The sequence below is a fragment of the Phytophthora infestans genome, genomic scaffold, assembly GCF_000142945.1.
Source record: "Phytophthora infestans T30-4 supercont1.11 genomic scaffold, whole genome shotgun sequence".
Taxonomy (NCBI): Eukaryota; Oomycota; class Peronosporomycetes; order Peronosporales; family Peronosporaceae; genus Phytophthora; species Phytophthora infestans.
Window position 1 is genome coordinate 3,213,391 of NW_003303748.1, and position 20,838 is coordinate 3,234,228.

Genomic DNA, 20,838 nt, shown 5'->3' on the forward strand with positions numbered 1-20,838 from the left:
AGCACTTCCATTTTTGAGATCTACTTGCGCCATTCGCGTTAGCATACCTTTGACGAGACCTTGTAGATAGATCTGCTGAATTGCGGCCCAGCTTCGTTTGATCTGAGCCTTCAGCTCGTCCCTGGTGTCGAATTGACATCCCCTTCGTAGACCGACCCCGCTAGCTGACCCCCAGACATTCTCAATTGGATTTAAATAGGGGCTTTTGGCAGGCCACGTTAATTTCCTGATTTTAAGGGCCTCAATATGGGCTTTTATGAGCTTAGATTCGTGAATAGAGGCATTATCTTGCTGAAAAAAGGCATCCGAACGCCATGTTTTTCACGAAGGTTTTCGAGGAAAGGAGCCAATTACGTATCTAGTGTACTAGTGTAGCAGACAGAGCTCTGTCTTTTCTCAAGAAACGCGATCTCGGTCTTTCCATAGTGATTCATACCTGCTCACACTATGACACTGCCTCCACCGCTTGCCCGTTTTGAGAAGACTTCTTGGTCGCTCCGGACGTCGTGCCAGTAGTACTGGTAGCCGTCCGGGCCATCCAAGCTGAACTTCTTTCATCACTAAAGATTACTCGACGTCAGAGGAACGTTTTACTCAGAAATTTGGTGGCAAAGGCGGTCCGAGCCACCATGTGATGAGGCTTGATGGCCGGAGCCGGCCTGGAAGATCAAGAGTGATCTACAAGCGATACTGAAGTTCGTTTATCGGGGCGAGCATCAACAGTATCTATCGGACGCAAATACTCCATTCGGGTAGTCGTTCAAGAGGTTTGAAATTAAAAGTGTGATTATAAACGTGCTGGTGTATCTGCACTCGTTCGTGGCTCCTTTAGTGCATGGGGACCTCAAGGCAAATAAAGTGCCGCTTTCGTCGGATTTCCAAGCTAAATTGAGTGACTTCGCTTTCGTTAGGTAGACAACACGACGACGGCTGGCGTGGGGGCAGGTCGACGGTTGGCGCCTGAAGTGATTCGAGGCGATATTGAATCAATGAGAGCTGGATTGCATGGAAAATGGAGCTCCATGGTATTAGAAGAAGCAAAGGAACGGCTCTCGGGAGCAGACGCTGGACGTGGGAGCTTATCGCCGCTGTTGATGTTCCTGCTGGCTGGGAGAAGCAGCAAAAAGAACTTCAGAAGAAACAGAAGCGACTGCCAGTTCCCAAACGATCCGACTACGTTCCTCCGATGCGTTTCACTGCTAATACTGGATACATTGTCTTCGAGGACAGAAATACAGTAGTGTTCTACATGAACAGCCTCTCCTAACCCCGTCGCAGCGCGTGCTTACTTAAGATTCTGAGGAGGCTGTTCGTTTGTTTCGTGGGCTTGCCCCAATTCGGCGGTGGAGTTGTGAGCAGAATTTGCATAGAACATCTTTTCAAGTGCCAGCCTTCATTGTTGCCTACAACTTGTTCATGAACGGCGTGGACAGAGTCGATCCGTCTCGCAACTCGAATCTCATCCGACGAAAACAGATCGACAATCGATGAGCATTCTTACCTGGGCGATGGACATGGCACTCATTAATGCGTTTTGTCTGCTCAACAAAGTATCTGGTAGCGCATGTAAGCGAGTCACGCGAGTTCAAGCGCCGTGTGGCAGAGCAGCTAACATCACTACAACAAGCTCACATGGAGAGAAACCGGCGCCCAGTACTACCGGCCCAAACACAACAAGGGATTGTTGGTATGGATGCAAGCGAGCATACGATTACTACAAACTCGACTAAGTTCTCCAAATGTTAGCTTGTTTGCTTTATATGCACAGTACGAGGTCTTAGCAAGAAGCAATATATGGCTGCACGGTTAGCGATTTAGATTTTCACGTCACTTGCTGGACTGCTTTCATTTCCAGCACGCGCTTACTATGACATCTCTCAGCGTATGCGAAGCGCTGGACGCTGTATGCGCCGCTGCTACCAGAGATGCCGTGGTGCAGCAGCCTCTGAAAAAAACAAGACGTTAATTATACTAGATCAGCTTAAGTTGATAGCAGACTAGATAAATGGCTTATAAAGCCGTGTACATACCTGTTTATTCCTGTTACAGCAGTCGAACGACGCTCGATACACGTCGGGAAGAGGACCCCCCCCTCGCCAAGCTGCCGTGCTTCTTGTTATGATAGGATTGATAAAGATCCGCTACTACGTTGCGAGGCACTCGTCTCCTTCGCCTGCACGTCGTCATCCTGACCCTTCTAGCGAGTATGTCGGCGCCGTCCTGTTCCCACTCGCAGGAAGAGTACCCGCTGTAGCTGCAAGCCCCTCCTTCCTCGTCAGTGTCGTCCTCGTCGTTCTCGTCCAAATTTGGTTTTTTCAAACGGTCGCGAAGTACCGTGAGCTGCACGATAGCCGAACATGTGTACCTTCCCAGATATCTGATTGGCTTAGCTTCTTCATTGAGTGACTGTGTAATGGATCCAAGGTGGGCTCACAATTATCCGCTGGTAGTAAAAAGGATAACCCTCTTTATTGTCAGATGCAGAATACAACCGTGAGAAACGTCGAGTTCATCGGGCTCAATTTGAGAAGGCTTAGGTGAAACGAATTTGCCTTTATCTTAAAGAGCAACAAAAGTATCGCAAGCGAGTGAGAAATCACCTAGCATCGGTTGCCCTTCATAAAGATGGTTTTAATGAGCGACGCGAGAAGCCCCAAGCAGCGCAAGATAAGGAATCCGCCAAGCCCGAAAAACTGATAGCGGATTTCGTGAGTAAAGGCCCATGTATGGCGTTCAAGAAAGCTGAGATAAAGCGCAGGTCCCAATCGCCAGCTGATAGTGAATAGTGAGTAAGTCCCCCCCCCCTTACAACAGATAAATTCTACGACTTTCACTACTTCAAAACCATACCTAAAAGAACGTGCTCATACCAAAATTACCAAATAGTACGATGCCGTTATACTAATAAGTACGAGTGCATACCAAACCGTAGGAGTTTATACCACAAAGTACGGTAGCGGCAGACTAGAATAAACGAATTCATACCAAGGCCTACGATTAGCTAATACTTCCCTGCTTAGAAAGATGCAGAGTACTCAGGCAGATCTTCCACAGGCCGGGACTTGTCGATGCGCTTCTTGTGATAGTTTATAAAAAAGAAAGCTAACATGAAGATCTTGCTCGACATGCTCTACTCAGGAGCGTCACCACATACGTAGCGCTTGGTGTAGTAGCTACGAAAAAGAGGTGGTCATGCTCCTTTTATCGCGACCGGTCAGATTTCCTAAGAGCTGTCGCGAATAGCCCTTAGTCCTCACCCAACAGCTTAGCCACGCTGAACCAACTTCTCTTCGTTTCACACTTCACCGGTGACCACTTTGACCTTAATTTGAATAGGTGCAGCGAACCGTCCGGTATCCACCACATTAAACAAAGCTGAGCCCAGTCGCTAACCACTGTATTTCGAGTGTCGTTTGGATCAGACGCTGCTCTCCAACTATGCAGCCATGTGGCTCACAGTCATTAAACGTCTGACGTATGCTTTAGTTTGACCACGTACATATTGGTTTGAGCTCGTATATTTCATTTTGGACTCGTTCTATTAGGTCTGATACATATTGACCGGATTCGTACATTTTGGTATGAACACGTACTTATTGGTATGACTCACCCTAGAAGCTGCCTAACGGCACCCCCTGAGGACCAAACGTGAAACAGGGCCCTAATGTGAAACATATGTATTTGGTTTTGGTATCGGAAAACATCTGTTTTTGTCAAAAGCGATTTTTATCTGCTTCTTTGCACATTTCGGACCAGAACCGGTGCGCGTTCGCCATGCTTTAAGCTTTCGATTGGCCCCATTCACGTCCAAATCAAAGCAATATTTAAATTTTAAATCTCGTGTGGTCGCCCCTGGCATAAATCTCAAACAAACTTGGCTGGTGAGAAAAATATCTTCAAAATCATCCAAATAAGTGATTTTAATGCCAGCAGCCATTTTAACTTAGATCGGCAGACCTCGTTCACGATACGGATGCGTGGGGGTAAAGTAATCGTTACCTTAAGACTTTCACCAGACAGGGTCCAGTACTACATGGCAGCACGTACTTTGGATTAGTTAAAGTTAAAATGTGCGTGTTGCTATCTGTGGATAATTGCGATCACGGATTCAATCGTAAACTGGACGTTCTGCGTGATCTTGTGGACGCGTCCGGGTGCTGGATCATTTCTATTGTCTCAGCAATTAATTACAATTTCTGAATACTTTTACCAGTGACACATTTACTTGCAGCCTCTAAATCTATCACGTCCAACGATCGAGAACAAGCATTTTTTTTAAAGAATTTCCAAACAATGAGCTGCTGCACGTTCTGATTGATGACATGGGCGGGTTTGGGCGATGCCTGGAAGAACTCTACAAAGTGATGACCAGAATCGTATGTTTGACTTCGTGCAATTGCTGAAAGGCGTAGTGATATCGTATCTAGATGCTCGAAACAGGATTGACAGTACGCGAGAAGCGCTCCTGGCTGTGGTTGGATACCGTGTTTTTAGAAGCATTACTACAGCTGGAAGTGCATGTCTACATCAAGTCTTTCAGCGGGTTTACCCCAATCGGAGTTCTGATATGCATCCCTTTGAGTACAAGAGACGTTTGATGAGTATAATATTACAGCCGACTGAAGCTGACGCTAAGACCGGGATTCCGACAGCGGAGGAGGCTTTAACATACTTGTTACACCCAGGAGATGCTGCTATATCAAGGTCGAAGCCCCACCCGTTTTTGCCAATTTAAAGCGACCCCGAGCTTCTATCACTTCAAGTCCATTTAAAGAATATCATATGTTGTGATTGTGCCGCGCTGCGATTCTGACTCATTACACTTTCAGCCGGCAAGCGACGCTTCGTGTGTATTGAAAAGCCTCCCTCTGTATCGGAGGTGCTAGACGCAGTCTGTGCCGAGCGATTCTCGTCCGGCATGTACTTGATTACTCTCTAATCAAGTACTGGAGATTTGTTGTGGTGCCGTGAGCGTGCTAGGTATATTAAGAACGCTGTAGGCGAAATCAAATTCAACGATAGCTTCTTGCTGCAGCTTTGCAGTGCGGATATCAGTTTGTTTCGATCGAAGAGAATCAATTTTCTTTCTTCTTTGCCTCATAAGCAACACTTCAGCTTTTTTACGAAACGTCGCTTGCTCTTCAACAGGTCAAGCTTCGCTCCTCAAATTCCTTCTTTCTAGCCGCTGCACCCTGCAAATCCCGATATTCCCAGCAGTTTCTTACGGTCTCGGAGGGATAGTGAGGCCACACTATCACAGACACCACAGCGTATCGAGGGTTGTGCGAAAACCGCTAAATTCCAAGCTGAACTCGTGTTGCGCTGTGCCGTCGTGCCCGCTGTGTGGTGTGAAGCAAACCCTATGAAGAAAAAACAAGCGTTGTGTCGTTGCGCCCGCCTACGGTGCTGTGCTAGAAGCCCACTGAGCGTTTTTAGTGAAAATGGGCGCGAACGTGACTGTCCGAGTTCTGATAGAAGTGATCGATTTTCTGCATCAACAGCCGGAGCTGATGGAGAAGATAAAAACAAGCCATCCGCGGAGAGGGCACTCTCATACCACACTACAGCGACTCGCTTGGCGAAAACGTAGAGCTGTTTCTGGATCAAGCCAGATTCCTCTTTAATTCCAAGAACATAGACCATACGCGTGAAGCCAGCCTGAAGCTTGTGCTCGCTATCATGGTCGCTAACCTAAGTGATCAAGCAGCTACATGATGCATTGCGCAGCGCCAGCACAGTTCAGTCATTAATGTGCTCTACGCCGTGACTCGTTCCAGACCGACTTACAGGAACGACTGCGTGATTCGATGTATCAGCTGAAGCAGAGATAATACCGGAGGCTAGGGGGCTAAATGAGTAAGTATCGCCAGTTTATTAGCCTTGTCAAAGATGTGAATAAACTTGACACAATTAACCTAATAACAGTCACAAACCCGCGCTGGGGTCATGTGTCGAAGATGCGGCTCAGTTCACGAAGCGGTTAGCGTGAATATGGAGTACGGGCGTGACGATCCGAGCCTGCATCATGGTTCCCGTGGGTTTTTATTGTATCAGCCTCGTTATTGCGAGTCATATCGTCGTGACTACGATCGACAACGCGGTTTTGATCTATCCGGTCGTCCGCCTAGCGAGCCAGTGCTTGAGAACATGGACGTGGGCTCAGCACGATAATCTCGAAGAACGAGTGCCAACGACGTAACGTGTGTTTCTTCTGCAATGAGCCGGCGCATCAAATGGCTTAGAGCCGAAAGCGCAGCGCACAGCACAAATCGCGCCCACATCAGCGCCAGCAGCACTGTGTTTCTTAGAGGCCCCGCGATAATGGCGTATCTACGGCCAACCCAGCTTACCGTGTCAATGTCTATGAAGCGAGCGAGTCGCACAAATAAGAAAGAGCTGTTGGGCCATTAACGCAGCCAATCTAAGCGGAAGGTGTAAAGCGGATTACACCAGTTGGTTTTATTCAACTGCTGGTAAAGAAGAACCAGGTGGAGTCCACCGTCCACCGGGCGGAGAGTCTGTAAAGGTGCTCTTGGACAAAGGTGCTAACCCTAACGTCATTCGCAAAGGTCTCGTTTTACGGCACCGCAGTCGATTACGAGGTCGAGGCGGATATGCAGCTGGGGGGAGGAAGGGGGGGTACGTACTTTATAATATTTTTTTCGGATTCCAACGACCCAAGATATCTTTTGGACAAGCTGTGGTTTCCGCACGAGCATCGATTGACATGTCCACGAAATAAAGCTGGATTTTGTCGAAAGGGATTATAACGACCAAAAGGCATCCGAAAATGTCCTGCAGCTACGTCCTACAAAATGACCTGCAGATGTCCCACAAAATGTCCTAATTCAGGTACATTTACCCAGTTCATGATATTACAATCATAGAAAAGCACAAAAATTAATAAGACAACAAATTCAAAACCGTGACCAACCGCGCTTCGCTTGCCTGGGCACCCCTTCGACTTGCCGGCGAGGTCGGCCTCGGCCCGCCTCCATAAATATTGCTTGCTCGCACCCGCTAGCCTTACATCGTCTGGAGCGCTATCGCGCTTACTGCGTAGTATTAGCCGAAACAATAAAATTTGTTTTTCTGCTAGTTTAGGTAAAGCATTATTAGCCCTTTCGTGATAGGCACTCGCTATTTTGCCCGAATAGGCAACACGTGACAGGGCACCCGTGCCCGAATTGACCCGACAGGCATGCCCGAATATGACCGACTTAGCTAGAGCCGGAGGGTCATCGAATGAAGTGTCCTCGAAAGTATACATATAGCCGGAAGCTCATTGAGAGAGCAGAGCAGCGTGTAGAGAGAAAAATACTGTGTGTGGCATTCTTACATTTTTATAGCACGCATAGCATCCAGGTATCCATCAAATGAAATTGTGGCGAGCATCCAGCACTAGCCTGCATTAGAAAAATGAACTAACTTGTTATCGTTAAATGCACATGCACAGATATCTGTAGCGCAGATACTGAATCTCCTTTTTACTTAGCAAACTAAGACATTCGGCGCCACAAAATATCTCGAAGGCTACTAGTATGTAAATCCCACAGTTGTAGCTATCGCCTTGCACTCCGAGATCACTTTGTTAGGCACGGGCTCGATATTTTCTTGGGACGAAATCAGGTAGCATCGACACCAACTTCTCGGCAAGTGGTCGAATATTGGACCCGTAGGTAGAATTCATCGGGTCGTAGATAAAGATGCGATTTCTTCAGATAAAGATGCGATTTCTTCTTGCAAATACTTAAGAGCGTGGAACTGGCAGAGCAAAAAGCAACGTTGGGGAAGGCCTTCTTCACCACTGACATCTCGATGAAGTTCTTGTCAATAAGGATACACTGCAACTTTGTCCATACAGGGTTGTTAGCCTTAAATTTTCTCCAGCGCTGTTAGCAACGTCGGTCATCGCTCGTTATGTAGCAGAGAGTGCTGCACAAATTGACCTTTCCGAACGTATCATGGGCCATGAAGGAGAAGACCTTGTACTTCGAGCAAAATTTCCCGTGAGTCGCGTCAATCAGAAGGACTTCTGGAATTTGTTTGAAGAGAGACTGCATGTGTTTCGTTTGAAGAGTAACGCACGTAGCAATTTTCTACCATGACAGTTGCACAATTTTCAGACAATAGTTAAAACAAATTATAAATGTAATAGTACCTTATCATCCACTTCATCGACGAATATACGACCGACATTCCCGGGCCGGTCACCAAACTCTGACATCCACGTCTTCAACCGTTTTGCGCTGGAAGATGGTCCCTTTCCGTTTTCACGATCCTTCAATTTCTGAACTAGACTTTGGACGTCCCGAGCAGCTGGGTTACTGTCCGAATTATCCTTAATAAATGTTAAATGACTCGTCTTCTTAGCGCCCGCCTTTCGGAGGTCATCGACGGTTTGCAAGGTTTTGTTGGGGATGGTAACGCGAGTAGAAGAGTGCCCCGTGAATGCATATTCAGATAGTGGTTATGCTCCAGACGACACTTCGTATCTTGACAACAAACCTCTTCGAAACTTTGTCGACCACTTGGACGCACGTATTGATCTGTGGGGCGCTAAAGACAAGAAATGAGTCATTAGTTCTTAGTGCAATGATTATGATTCCAAACGCGGCCAACCAATTCCCAGCATGCCCAACTGAGCCGAAACTTGCCCGACTCAGCCTGAAATTGCCCGTCTCAGACAGAAATTGTCCGATTCAGCCAAAATGAGAGTGTTTTGGAGCGTTAAGCCGAGGTCTTACCTGTGCCCTACAGCCTTGGGCTCGAGCTTCTCGCCGTGGCCGCTTGCTAGTCGCTGTCGAGAAATGTTTGCCTTAATGAGTACAAACAAAAGTCCGAGCATACTGTACCCACTCAACGGGAATTCGAGGTGCCTTTGATCTCTGTACGTCCATTTCGGCGTTTCTATCAGCCGCAGTGGTGTTTGTCCGCATCCGAAAGCTCTACAAAATATAGTGAGTATTAATGCGCTTTTAAGATGGCTGTTCAATGTGCAAAGTTACCTGGAACGATTGCGCTTGGTACACCCTGAGATAGTCCTCAAAAGCTTTCCACGACTCGAATTGGGTCTGCTCTGGTAGTGGAGCGATAACAAGCTGTTGCCCAGCTCCATCACTCGCGCTTCTCGATGTGCCGAGCATCTCGGGCCCATTGGGACCTGGAGACGGCTGCCACTCACTCAAGAATCCGCTTGAATCATTCCCCTCGCTGCTGTCACTCTCGTCCGCACCTCCCGGTGGGCGCTTTTGCGCGCTACGTGCCTGCGCCGCCATATTTCTCCCGCTGGTGCCGCGTGTTTTGACTGGAGGGGGGGGGTTGTGGTTGTGAGAGACTTTGGTATTTACCAGCTATACGCTATCCGTTCGATGGATGTGAAAAAAATCAGCACTTCGGAGAGGAGCAATAGATCAGCTAGGTGTAGGTTTGAAGACAGTCCCCATTCGGGCAAAATATTCACTTCCTTCGTGATATAAGGAAGCAGAATCTTCAAATTAATACAAAGTACGAACATGTACCCATGTAAAAGGAGGCACTCTGCGTTCTTTAACAGACAACGACGGTGAAATCCGCCCGGTGTCTGAACACTATCCTTCTTATATTTTTTTAGTATTAAAACGCGCGACAGGAATACCCGCCCATGAAATTGATTAGTTGAAAGTGGAACACAAATTACAAAAAAGATTCAAAAAGGTACAAAACCGATTTAAGAAAATACAGATCCGAATTTGAATGTACAAAAACGCCCGAATACGGATTGGTTGAAACTGTTTTCTTAAGAACGCTAGATCATTGAGAGTCACAGCGGGGAAACCATGTTTGGGTCCGAGCGTGTTTCATACGTATGACAAATTACCGGCGTTGTTTGTACAGACTCCGCCCAGAAACTAAAAAGGGTGAACGTTCTAAGTTCCCAAAGGATATCAAGTAAGCATAGGCTATGGATTTTGCAAAACATTAGTACCACGTAAGTTCTATCTGAAAAGACTGAAAGTATTATGACCGCGTTCGCGAGGGTATAAGCTGTATGTGCATTTCAGTTTTTGGGCGGGAGTCGGTATATTCCACAGGAGCAGTTGAGTCAACTGCTCCAGACTCAGCAACTGAGCTGACAGGTAAAAACCCTTGACCATTCGTGTTAACCTCAGTGACTGAGTCAGTCGGAGTTAACAGCGGAATCTCCTTCACTATTAATAGGCGGGCACAGCCAGACCCAAAACGACCATGATGCAAATCTTTCTAGCTCACCAACGATTCCGCGATATACGCAGCCAGCGGAACTTGTTGTTTAACATTTGCTAGTCTTGCCACGGCAAAACATCCTCTCGTCCCTCTGCTCGCAGATACTTGTCATAAATTTGCCAGGGATACTCGTTCGTTGCAAGCATCACATGCGGACACTGAAGAATACAACCCTGCGGTACTGGTATTTCATACTATAATTTCAGCTTGCAAAGTACTTCATTATTTGTAGTAAATGACCGTCAGTTTTCTTGGATATTCATCTACTTTGTGTTTGTTATAGGAATTTCATTTTTTTTTTTTAATTATGGCCTTGACTTCCAACACAAATAATTCCGTGTCAAATAAAATCTATGCTTACTGCTATAGAGAAGCAGCCATCTCCTTTTGAATCACTCGTAGTTCATACGCGATAACCGTGGCAGCAGGTCGATCAGACGGGTTTTCAACCAAACAGCGTTCGACCAATTCTTTCATGGACGCATTACAAGTGGGCCGAACTTGAGGGTGCAACTTACCCGTCGCGACACGATGAAGGATCGTCATATCCGTCAAGACTTTGCCGTTTGAGCCTCGTGCATTGCTGAATGGGATCTGGTTTGTATCGAGTTCAGTAAGCAACGCACCGAAGCTGTAGATATCAGCGCAGCAGCCGTAGTCGGTATCGCCTCGAATCACTTCAGGCGCCAACCATCGACCTGTCCCCACACCAGCCGTCATCGTGTTGTCTACCGATCGAAAGCGAGACGTACCGAAGTCACTCAATTTGGCTTGGAAATCCGCCGAAAGCAACACATTCTTCGACTTGAGGTCTCGATGCACTAAAGGAGGCACGAACGAGTGCAGATACACCAGCGCTTCAATAATCCCAATAGCAATATCAAACTTCCTGAACGACCACCCGAACGGAGTACTTGTGTCCGAGAGATATTGTCGAAGATCGCCTCCGTCCATGTACTCCAGTAAAGCTTGTAGGTCACTCTCAATCGTCCACGCTGCTCCGATGAGTTTGACTAAATTCGGGTGGTCGAAATTAGCGATCAACTTGATCTCCTCGACGAAATTCGACGTGTGTTTCTTGGTACGACGCTCCGGTCGGAGGCGTTTGGATGCTAAGAGCTGGGACTTCCGGTACTGAACAAGCCAAACCGTAGCGAACGCTCCAATGCCGAGTTGTTTGACGTCCTCTATGTCCTCAACACGAACTTGAAGTGAAAGAAGTTCGGGGTCGCTCCAGATCGACAGAAACGTGTGTGGTTTTTTCCTCAACGGAGCGGCATCTAGCGAGGCTAACTGATACGTAGAAGCCACTTCTGTGGTCGGAATTCCAGTACTAGCATCACCTTTAGGCGTCTCTGTTGGGGAACCCATCGCAGCGCCACTTGTACTCATTGGGATACCTAATGGAACTCCAGTTGAGGTCCGTAATTGACCATACGGCTGTTGACGTTGTTCACGTTCACTGTTTGAAGACGAAAAGTGGTCGTCGGCTGTAATGCTGAGCTTGTAATCGCCGAATTTTCTTTTCTTACGGTGATAGAAAACGAAGATAATTGCAGCGATGATGACTGCCAAAACTCCACACACAACCCCTAAGAGTAAACTCGTTGAAGAAGTACGCGATGAAGAAGAGCTCTGCGCGTCAGATCCATCTACACCGGACAAATTCGAGTCACTAGTGGCGGCTACATCGCTAAGACATACTGTCACGTCGTGTATAACAACCTGGTCCATGTCATCGCAGTCTAACCGCACAGTGAAGTCGGAGGCAGTAAGTACTAACGTCTCCAGGCTATTAAAGAATTCTGCTTGCTCTTGAGTGAACGATCGAAACGTAAACGAGTTACCAGTCAGGTTTCTGGAGTACAAGAAGAGTTAGATCGAATGTTAAATATTTGAATAGTACGTACAATGTCTTTAAGTTTGTATGGCTGAAGATTGCAGTGGGGACGCGTGTGAAGTTGTTGGCGCCCAAATACAAATATTCCAAGTTGGGAAATACGCCAGAGAAGGTTGATAAGCTGTTGCTCTCGGTGCTCCTGAACAGGAAAAAAATATATCAGCAGAATCAGCACTTATCTAGCTTTATATTGTTGTACGTACAGTGTAATGATCGAGTCAATCACATCCAGAGAGTCGATCGTCGTGATGTAGTTGTAATCCAGAAGTCTCGATAAAAAAAGTTAGAATCCTGTCAAGACAAGCATTATTTCTTACGTACAATTGCTGGAGTGATAGCAGAACACCAACTTCTGCTGGGAAGGCCGATAGCAGCGTGTTGCCGAGGTCAAGACTCTCCACAGTTGACGGAAGTAGCGTTGACAATGACGCAACTTCGTCACTTAAGTCGATATTCTGCAGCACCACCTTGGTCACTTCTGGGGCGGACGATATAAAGTCCGAAGTCAGCGTCAGACTCGCCACTTTGCCTTGAGGATACTCGAAGTCAGAGGTTCCACCTGACATGATACTGTAACAAACAAACCGAAACATAAGTTCTCGGTTGAAGCACCAATAAACCAGAATTTAGCGTACAATGTGGTGACTGCGGATGACAAGTCGATGGTACCGACAGCCGTGACGTCGTCGTTGTTGGCCGACGGCCACTCTGTCGTCAAATCTGGATACCCAGACAAGGTAAAGACTCCTGCTGCTACCTCCTTCGAGCTCTTATAGCCGCCAAACTCGATTAGAACGACTAACGTGGAAACGTTGGGGTTGACGCTCATACACTCGTACGCGCAGGCGCCGTCGACCTCACATCCAGAATCTGAACATTCGCTCGCTGAGCTGAAACCGCGACATAAATCGAGCTCTCCGCAGGCTGAACAGCCTTCGGTTGTTAGCGTTGAAGGACCCGCTGCGCAGTCCGCTTTGACGGCATTGGAAAGGAGAGTGAAAAGTAATGTAAATGCCACCAGACCATTACGACCAGCTGACATCATCCCCATTTCCAACCAGCTAGAAAGCCACCGAGATCGATGGTAAAGACCAAAACGCGCAATGCCGCAATGAAAAGGAGGCACTGGCTTCGAGTAAGAGTGTCCATGCCCATAGACGTGGACAAGCAAATCCTTGTGGCATTTCATATTTCGTAGCTTTTCAACTCCAACGTTTTGTATTTAAAAGTTTGACCACATGGTCGCCGCGAAAGATGGCGTGAATTTTGGAGCGCGTTTTGTACCTACGTTTGTCGCTCTCTCGCCGCATGACTTGAGCGATGAGGGAGTACTGTTTACACCAGTCTTTGTTAACAAAACACCAAAAGTATACAGTACTGCACCCCGTTTTCGCGGGGGTGGACCATATAGGATTTGCAAATAAATCCGACTTTAGCTTTCAAACTAAAGTTCATTTGAATTCAAGCTCATCACATCCGGAAGTTTATCAAAGGTCCAAGGGCGCGAAAACGGGGTGCAGTACTGTACTATCAGCACCCCAGAAATCCATGTGGCACCGACCGATACCTATCAGCCACTCGTTATTGTGATTGTGACACCACCAGACCACCAGCAGCACTCTTGTCCCGGAGACGCTAGCTCGGCAGATTATTTTGGCCAATGGTCAAAGTTCTTTCACAAAAGTAACATACAGTAATACTCGAGGGGTTCGGGTTTTCCTTTACTATCCACCATTCAGCAATCTCATCCCACTACGCCAGCCCCCAGCTCCCCCCAGCACCCCTCATAATTTTCCGACACCATTGGCAGACACACGCGGCTGCGACGCCCCAGATCGAGGCCGACCGTCTACTCGGAGGCCTTAAGATATTCCGTGTTGCGAAAAGTGATCTGAAACAGTGCTATGTATGCATGAACGCCACTTTGCATCCAATGCGGATGCAGCGCCTGGCTTGCGCGTGCAAGTCTGCCCCTGGAGAGGTCGCGTCATGACGTGCCAGCAGACGCATCTCGTAACGATCGAAGAAGCCTACACCCATGTTACCCCTGCCCGCGTCGCAAGCGCCCCCGTGCTAACAAACGCAACGAAAACGGCAGTGATGGATTGGGCTAGTCAAGGTCTCTAGCCGAAAAGGATTTGGAACGCGCTAACCCAGCGTTTCAATCTAACTGAGGTCACTGCACCACCGCTATTGAGAGTCCAGCGCTTTGAGCATCACCATGTCGCGGGGCGGCTTGGTGGCAGCGACCTGCGTGCCGCCGCTCACCGTAAGGTGCAGGAAACCTTTTTTACCGGTCAAGAAGAAGAGGCAGCTGCGTTCACGTTTACGAAGCGCACAGATGTGAATGGCAATGCTGTCATAGGCAACGGGAGCGACGCTAATCCCTTCGTGATTGGAATTAGCACGAAGAAACTTCTACGCCGTGCCAATCAGGGCGCTGTATCATTTATCCTACACTTGGCCGCCACGTACAAGCTCACTCAAGTAGGCTATCTGGTCATCGCTGCTGGCATCTCAGATAGAGCGAGACACTTCCATCTCTTGGCGGTCTTTATTGTGTCGCAGCAGCAACAAAACCAGCACACCGAGGTGCCTAAGCTACTTCGCCGCGTTTATTTTACTGTGGTGGGTAAGCCTCTAACTGTTCGCTACGTGATGGGTGATGCCGACGCAGCCCAGTGGAATGCCGTTGAAGAGGTGTTTGGGGAAGACTGCGAGTATACATACTTGATGTGTTACTTTCATGTGGCCAAGAAGATATTTGAGAAAACACGCTCCATGGATTTCAGCATAGCAACATCGGTAATGGCTGATGTCCACGACTTACACTATACCACGAGCGACGTCGCCTTCCAGGATAAGCCAGCTGCAGTGCAAGAGCGCTGGGCAAAGCGCAAGGATCTAGAGGACTTCTCGAAGTACTTTTCGAAAGTGTGGTTGAACCAACGCTTCGGGCGGTGGCAGTGCTTCCACACACCAAGCGGTGACGCAACCACCAATAACCCCTGCGAGACTTACAACGCAGCGATTAAAAGAGACGTCACTCTGCGTCGAAAGCTCAAGGTTGGCGCTCTCATACCACTTCTGAGGGTCCTATGTGAAAGCGAAAGTGTCGCTGCAAGACCCTTCACAGCTACTTGCGAGCCAGACGCAAGACTTGTGCGACGTGTCAAAGCGATGGCTAGAGCTGGGCTACTGTCAGTGTACGCCACCTCGAGAAATAGCATTGCTTTCCTGCTATCCAATCCCCCCGACATTTCGTCACGTGACGTAGTCGGTGTTGTTAGTCATCCATCGCCCCGCGCTTATGACGAAATGAGAAAGAAGACAGTAGAGGACCTGCCGATCTCTTCACAACTGAACAAGCTCACTGCAAATATGGAGACGCAGGGAATGCCTGCATCGGGTTGGCCCGTGGATATGCAATCCCGCTCGTGTCCGTGCAACTTTTGGTTCAAGTACGGATCCTGCATCCACACGCTGTACGCTATGGAGGTGCGCGGCGTTACTGACATACACGGAAAAGAAACGCTGGTTTACAGAGGGGCGAAGTCGCGTAGAGGTGCATCGGGAAGTGCTGGTAGGCCGCGCGCAATTGGTCCGGCGTTAGAAACAGAGTAGCAATACTTCATGAGTAGTAAAGAAACTCGCTGCAGCAACGATGAACGCATTCATGAATTCAAGTAGTTATCCCTAAACAAGAGTCGGTTACGGGAATTCTGGTTTGTAGAAGTGATTCAGTAGCTACCGTACTGATGCAAACAACTCACAAAGATGGTGTGCTTATCGACGGTCAAGATAGGCTGTATTTTAAAACAATACAAAAATCACACTGACATGACCTCAGTGACAGCTCTATTGTTCTCCCGCTTGTACAAACCGATGTTACGACTCAGTGAATAATGAATCAGTCCTTACTGACACTCTCTGATTGTAATTAACACCAGGGCTGCGGCCGATCCAGATTGGAGAAGCAGCGCACTTAGGCTCTGTCGTGCCAAGACTAATATACAGACGCCAAATCTGGCCTGTAGAAACTTTAAGAGATTACTTGAGCTTAACCAAATACTTTACAAATGAATGTATAAACAAAATTGCAAGTTAGGCTGCGAGATAACTGTGTCAGAGTGTTTGATTGTTGGATCTTTACGCTAAATAAAAAAGCGCGTGGAGGTCGTTTATACAGAGTGACCATATCTGGCTTGTACAAATGGTGCGGGTAACTATTTCGATGCTGCCTCAAACAAGCTGGGTCCACTAATCGTTAATGTGCAAGATACGCTGCAAAAACCCATAGTTTCAGAGGGGCGACCGTAACTACAAGTGTTTTAGAGCTTATATTTGACAAAATGTAGCTTGTACAAGTTTAAGCAGTAGTACTTTGAAAACTACCTGTACGTCGAAACAGTCCCCCAAATTAAAATTGCAAGTTAGGATGCGAAAAGAGATGTATTATCAGAAATTAGAATTCTGATTAGGAGCAAAGTGTACTGCAGTCACTTTTGATGCTTGGCAGCCCGTACGGCAGCTAGCTTCTCATTCAGTTTCCGCTTCTTCTCTTTCTTCGCGCTCGCACCTACACGAGCTTTCTCCGACTTTGCTGGTAGCTTCAACTTCTTGTAAAATAGCTTCTTCTCATGCTCGAAGTTTGCCTGGTCATACACACGTCCCTCCATCGTACAGTACGCTGTTAGCAGAGACTCCCACGATCCAACAGAATCCTTTTTGCTTCCTGATGCCAGCTTGGTTGCATATCGAAACGACGCAACGCGGTCCACTTCACAAACCACAACGTTGCCAAAAACACCGCCCCATTTGTCTTCTTCAGCAGTGCCCTTCTGGTAGACGAGAAGTACCGATTGAAACACCAGGTTATTCAAGCACACGACATCGCCGGGTCGTTGGATAAGCACGGAGCTTCCAGGCGTACGTAGCATCCTATTCAAGGAGTCCTCCTTGTTCCCGTAGTTGAAGGATGTGGTCGCCTTAGAAGCCGGAGGAAATATCACCCAAATCTTGAAGGCCGTCTTCGCGCACGGGGGCAGGTACGAAATCACACGCCCGTGGCCGACGTGTATGGGGGACTCACGGTTTCCATATTGAAGCCAGTATTCAGACCTATACCTATAGGCTTCGTTGTGCGGAAACACGAGCTTGGAGTAGTAGTTTGGCAGGTGTACGCTGTATTGGTCCGAGGGGCAAAATCGGCCTTCTTCTTGCTCCTCCCTTGCACCCTCCTTCACGAACTCTCGAATGTTGGTTGTTCCGAGGATGTCAAAGATATGCTGGGGGTCGTTCGGAATACGTGTATACCCACGTACCCCTGCCACCAAGTCACACGAGCCAGCAAACACCAGTGCTGGTGCCTCGGAATCCATCACACGCGCCCATGAGAACGCGCCCAGCACGTATCGGTCCTTGCTGTACGGTATGCGTGCCTTGATCTTCTGCAGGTCGTACGTCCGAGGGCCATAGTCTACCCGATCGACTAGCTGCACCAACGCATCGATAAATTGCGCGCTCATCGTCGAGTGAGGTCGATATCTAGGCTTGCAAATATTTGTAGAACAACTCGCTGGTAGTTTTTAATTGGCCAAAAAAATTGGCCAATTAAAAACTGCCAGCGAGTCGTTGGGTGCTACACAGGGGTGCCCTGGCTATACATGGGTGCTATTTGAGAAAATGCAGTGTTGAGTCCCTAAACTGACGGTGTTTTTCGTATTTCCTCTTGAGCGATCGGTGATCTGGGTGATCAGCAATTAGAGGCGAATACCACTCGTGCCTTAGTGGGAAAATGTTTGAACTCTTTCTTTTTACCGTTCTTAGGCTGTGGGCTGGTGGCAGTATCGCTGGATGTTTCTTCTTCAGCCTTGACTTGAGCCTTGTACATGGATACGGGTGATACCTTGGGCTCATACTTCTCTGTTTTAACCCCAAAGAAGGCCTTGGTGACCTACAAATTCGGAGTAGGGAAGAGGTCCATAATATGAACCTCTATAGTATTATTTTTCAAGTCATCGCGGTAGTTTATATTGTACTAAGTACGCATGTGTAGCAATCGATTTTTCTCTCATGAAAGCTGCGCATTTATAATAGCACTGACAGCTCGGGTGTTTAAGCCTCATTATTATGATCTTAGCGCTCTTGCGGCGTGCCGGCGTGGTGAAATGAAGAGTGAGAGCAGTACAGAAGTCCCTCAATTAATGTAATTATAAAATTGATTAAGGTAACGCATTTGTCCAGTCACAGGGGCAGGGCTAATGGTCACTTGGTAGTTAATTTATAAAATATTCCCTAATATTATCTATAGAGACAAACATATTTAATAAAATATCAACGTAATATATTAAAAAATATTTTTTTTTAACAAAGCTTGCGTAATCAGTTTGGGCCCACCAATCATATGTTGATAAAGAACGACTAGCGAGGTTTTTACTAATCACAGGCATTTACTCGGTACCCAGAACTGTCAAAAGGCCGCTATTGCTGAACGCCATCCACCTATTGTAGCCTCTGAGCGCTGCTGTTTTTGCGACACTAAAAATGAAACTGTGCAATCTGATAAAGGAGGTCGTTGACGAGGACGATTAGAATTGTTGTTCGATTGACAAACCCAACGCAATAGAACTTGCAAATACAGTTTGGGCCACCTGCAAAATTATCAGCAGAAATCTCAAGGCTGGATTTAAGGTTTGCGGAATTTTTCCGCTTTCACTGGTGTGTATGCACGAGCGCTTTGGTCTTTATGATAGAAATAAAGCTCTTCGACACTCTCGCCTGGCAGCATGGCTTCACGTGAAGCCAACCGTTGAAAAACAGGTGCTGCAATTGCGGCCAAAGCAAAAGAAGTCTTTAAAATGAAAAAGAGTTACAGGTGTGGAAGGCTACTTACGCAAGAAATTCTCCAGGAGCTATCTACAGAAAGCAGCAGAACATGTACAAGGTCTCGCAGAATGTTTGCAGTCGCCACCGAAGTCAAAGGCTATGGAGTCCCTCAAGAGACGAGCATATTGTCAATTCCGTCGTAGTGTAACCAGTCAACAAAAATATTCGTTGCAAGCTTTACACAATGTTTGTGGATTGATAACTTACCATTTCAGTGCGGAAAATTAACGGCAATGAGTAGACTCGAACCCGCGACAACCCTGCTCCTATAATGGACCCTTGATAAGCTAGCCGTCTAAACGACTGAGCTGTCAGCACTTGAAGTTTCTGATTTTGTTTTGGTAATGACAGACGTTTGATCAATTTTGCATAATTATGTATCCTTCACAATTTATATTAAGACGCATAAGCATTAAAATAAAGCGTGATTTCACCCTATGCTTGAATGGCTTGACATTTTTCACCAGCTGAACACTTTAATACTGAAGTCAAGGTTAAATGCGGCCCTGAACTGATTCGACAAAAAAATCTGTTGCCGTGTCCTGAATGCTATTGGTCATTGGCCGCAAAAAATACAATAAAAATTCAGGTTACAAGCTTTGGAAACTGTCTCGTTTTGTGTCCCTGTGCAAATAGTTATGTGACTTTCTTTCAGGGCAGCCCTAAATTTAGAATCTCCCTTACAGTAGTAGGCATTATTAATATACTGCCATTATTGTTTGTATTAGCAGTGGAGATAGTAATATGATAATTCCAACATTATCGTGGGCGATATTACTACTCTGCAGGCTCGTTATGGAGTGCGTATAATAGTGGGCGATATTACAGCACGCATTTCTGCCCATGCACTCCGCTTGTAGCGAGCTCAATATGCAGTGCTTTTCATCGTGGGCGCAATTACAACCCAAACGCGCCGCTTATAGCGGGATCGATACGCAGTGCGTATGGTGCGAAGTCCAAGGAGATTTTCCTCTAGCTCGATACCGCGTGGCAGACGTTCTGCTCACCGCGCGCAGCTCGTTATCTGGCGTAGAGGGCAATCTGGCCTTGAGGCGCCGGGGGCCGTCGAATTCATGCCCTATTAAGACAGGTGGCGCTCTGCGTTTGAGCCGCCTTATTGGTAGGATTCCTACGCTTCCTACCGTAGGAAGCGTCGGGCTTATAGCCTGTTGAAGGGATGATTTTCGCAGAGTTGTTAGCAGTACAGTATGAGAGTGAGGACAGAAGTAGAGTGGTCTAGGCGGCGATAGTGGAGAGGAAGTTTTGAGTATAGAAAGAAGATGCTTGTGTTGTGAAGATGGTAAAAGAAGAAGTGATAAATTTGAGAGTCTGGTGTAGTTATTTTTCACCAACCAGTATAAAAAAAGTCTCTACGTGAAATAGCGCAATTATATTCCACTAGATAGTCATCATCACATCGGAGATGCTTACTTCAACAATAATCAAATGACAGTGTTTACCAGCCTTCCGCTGATTGCGACACGTGGCTTACGCATACCGGTACCGGTATGCATATATTCACGTGCTTGTGTGACTGTATAATTATGTCCGCGCGTTACATTTATTCAGGGCGCGGTATACAAATTCATACGCCCTCGACGGTAGATGTTTGACGAATTTTCGAAGTGCATTTACTTTTGTAACTAATGATCATTAGAATATGGCCACAGATAAAATGCAAGGAATCAACGATCATCACTCCGAACATGTTGATTTTCACAACGCTGGCATCGGACTGTACATGTACAGTCCCGGTACAGTACTTAGTACAGTACATAGTCAGAGTTTACAGTACTTGAGCGCCT

The 20,838-nt window shown here is 47.1% G+C and overlaps 1 protein-coding gene across 1 annotated transcript; it reads right to left on the bottom strand.

Annotated features, from left to right (window-relative positions):
- Positions 1-10,390: 10,390 nt before the first annotated feature.
- PITG_07725 (protein kinase, putative) lies at positions 10,391-13,300 on the bottom strand (the record flags this gene model as incomplete). Its single annotated transcript, XM_002904617.1, has 6 exons — positions 10,391-12,103; positions 12,156-12,284; positions 12,349-12,414; positions 12,467-12,715; positions 12,781-13,069; positions 13,204-13,300. 6 exons carry the CDS (start codon positions 13,298-13,300, stop codon positions 10,609-10,611), a joined length of 2,325 nt encoding a protein of 774 aa, XP_002904663.1.
- Positions 13,301-20,838: the final 7,538 nt, after the last annotated feature.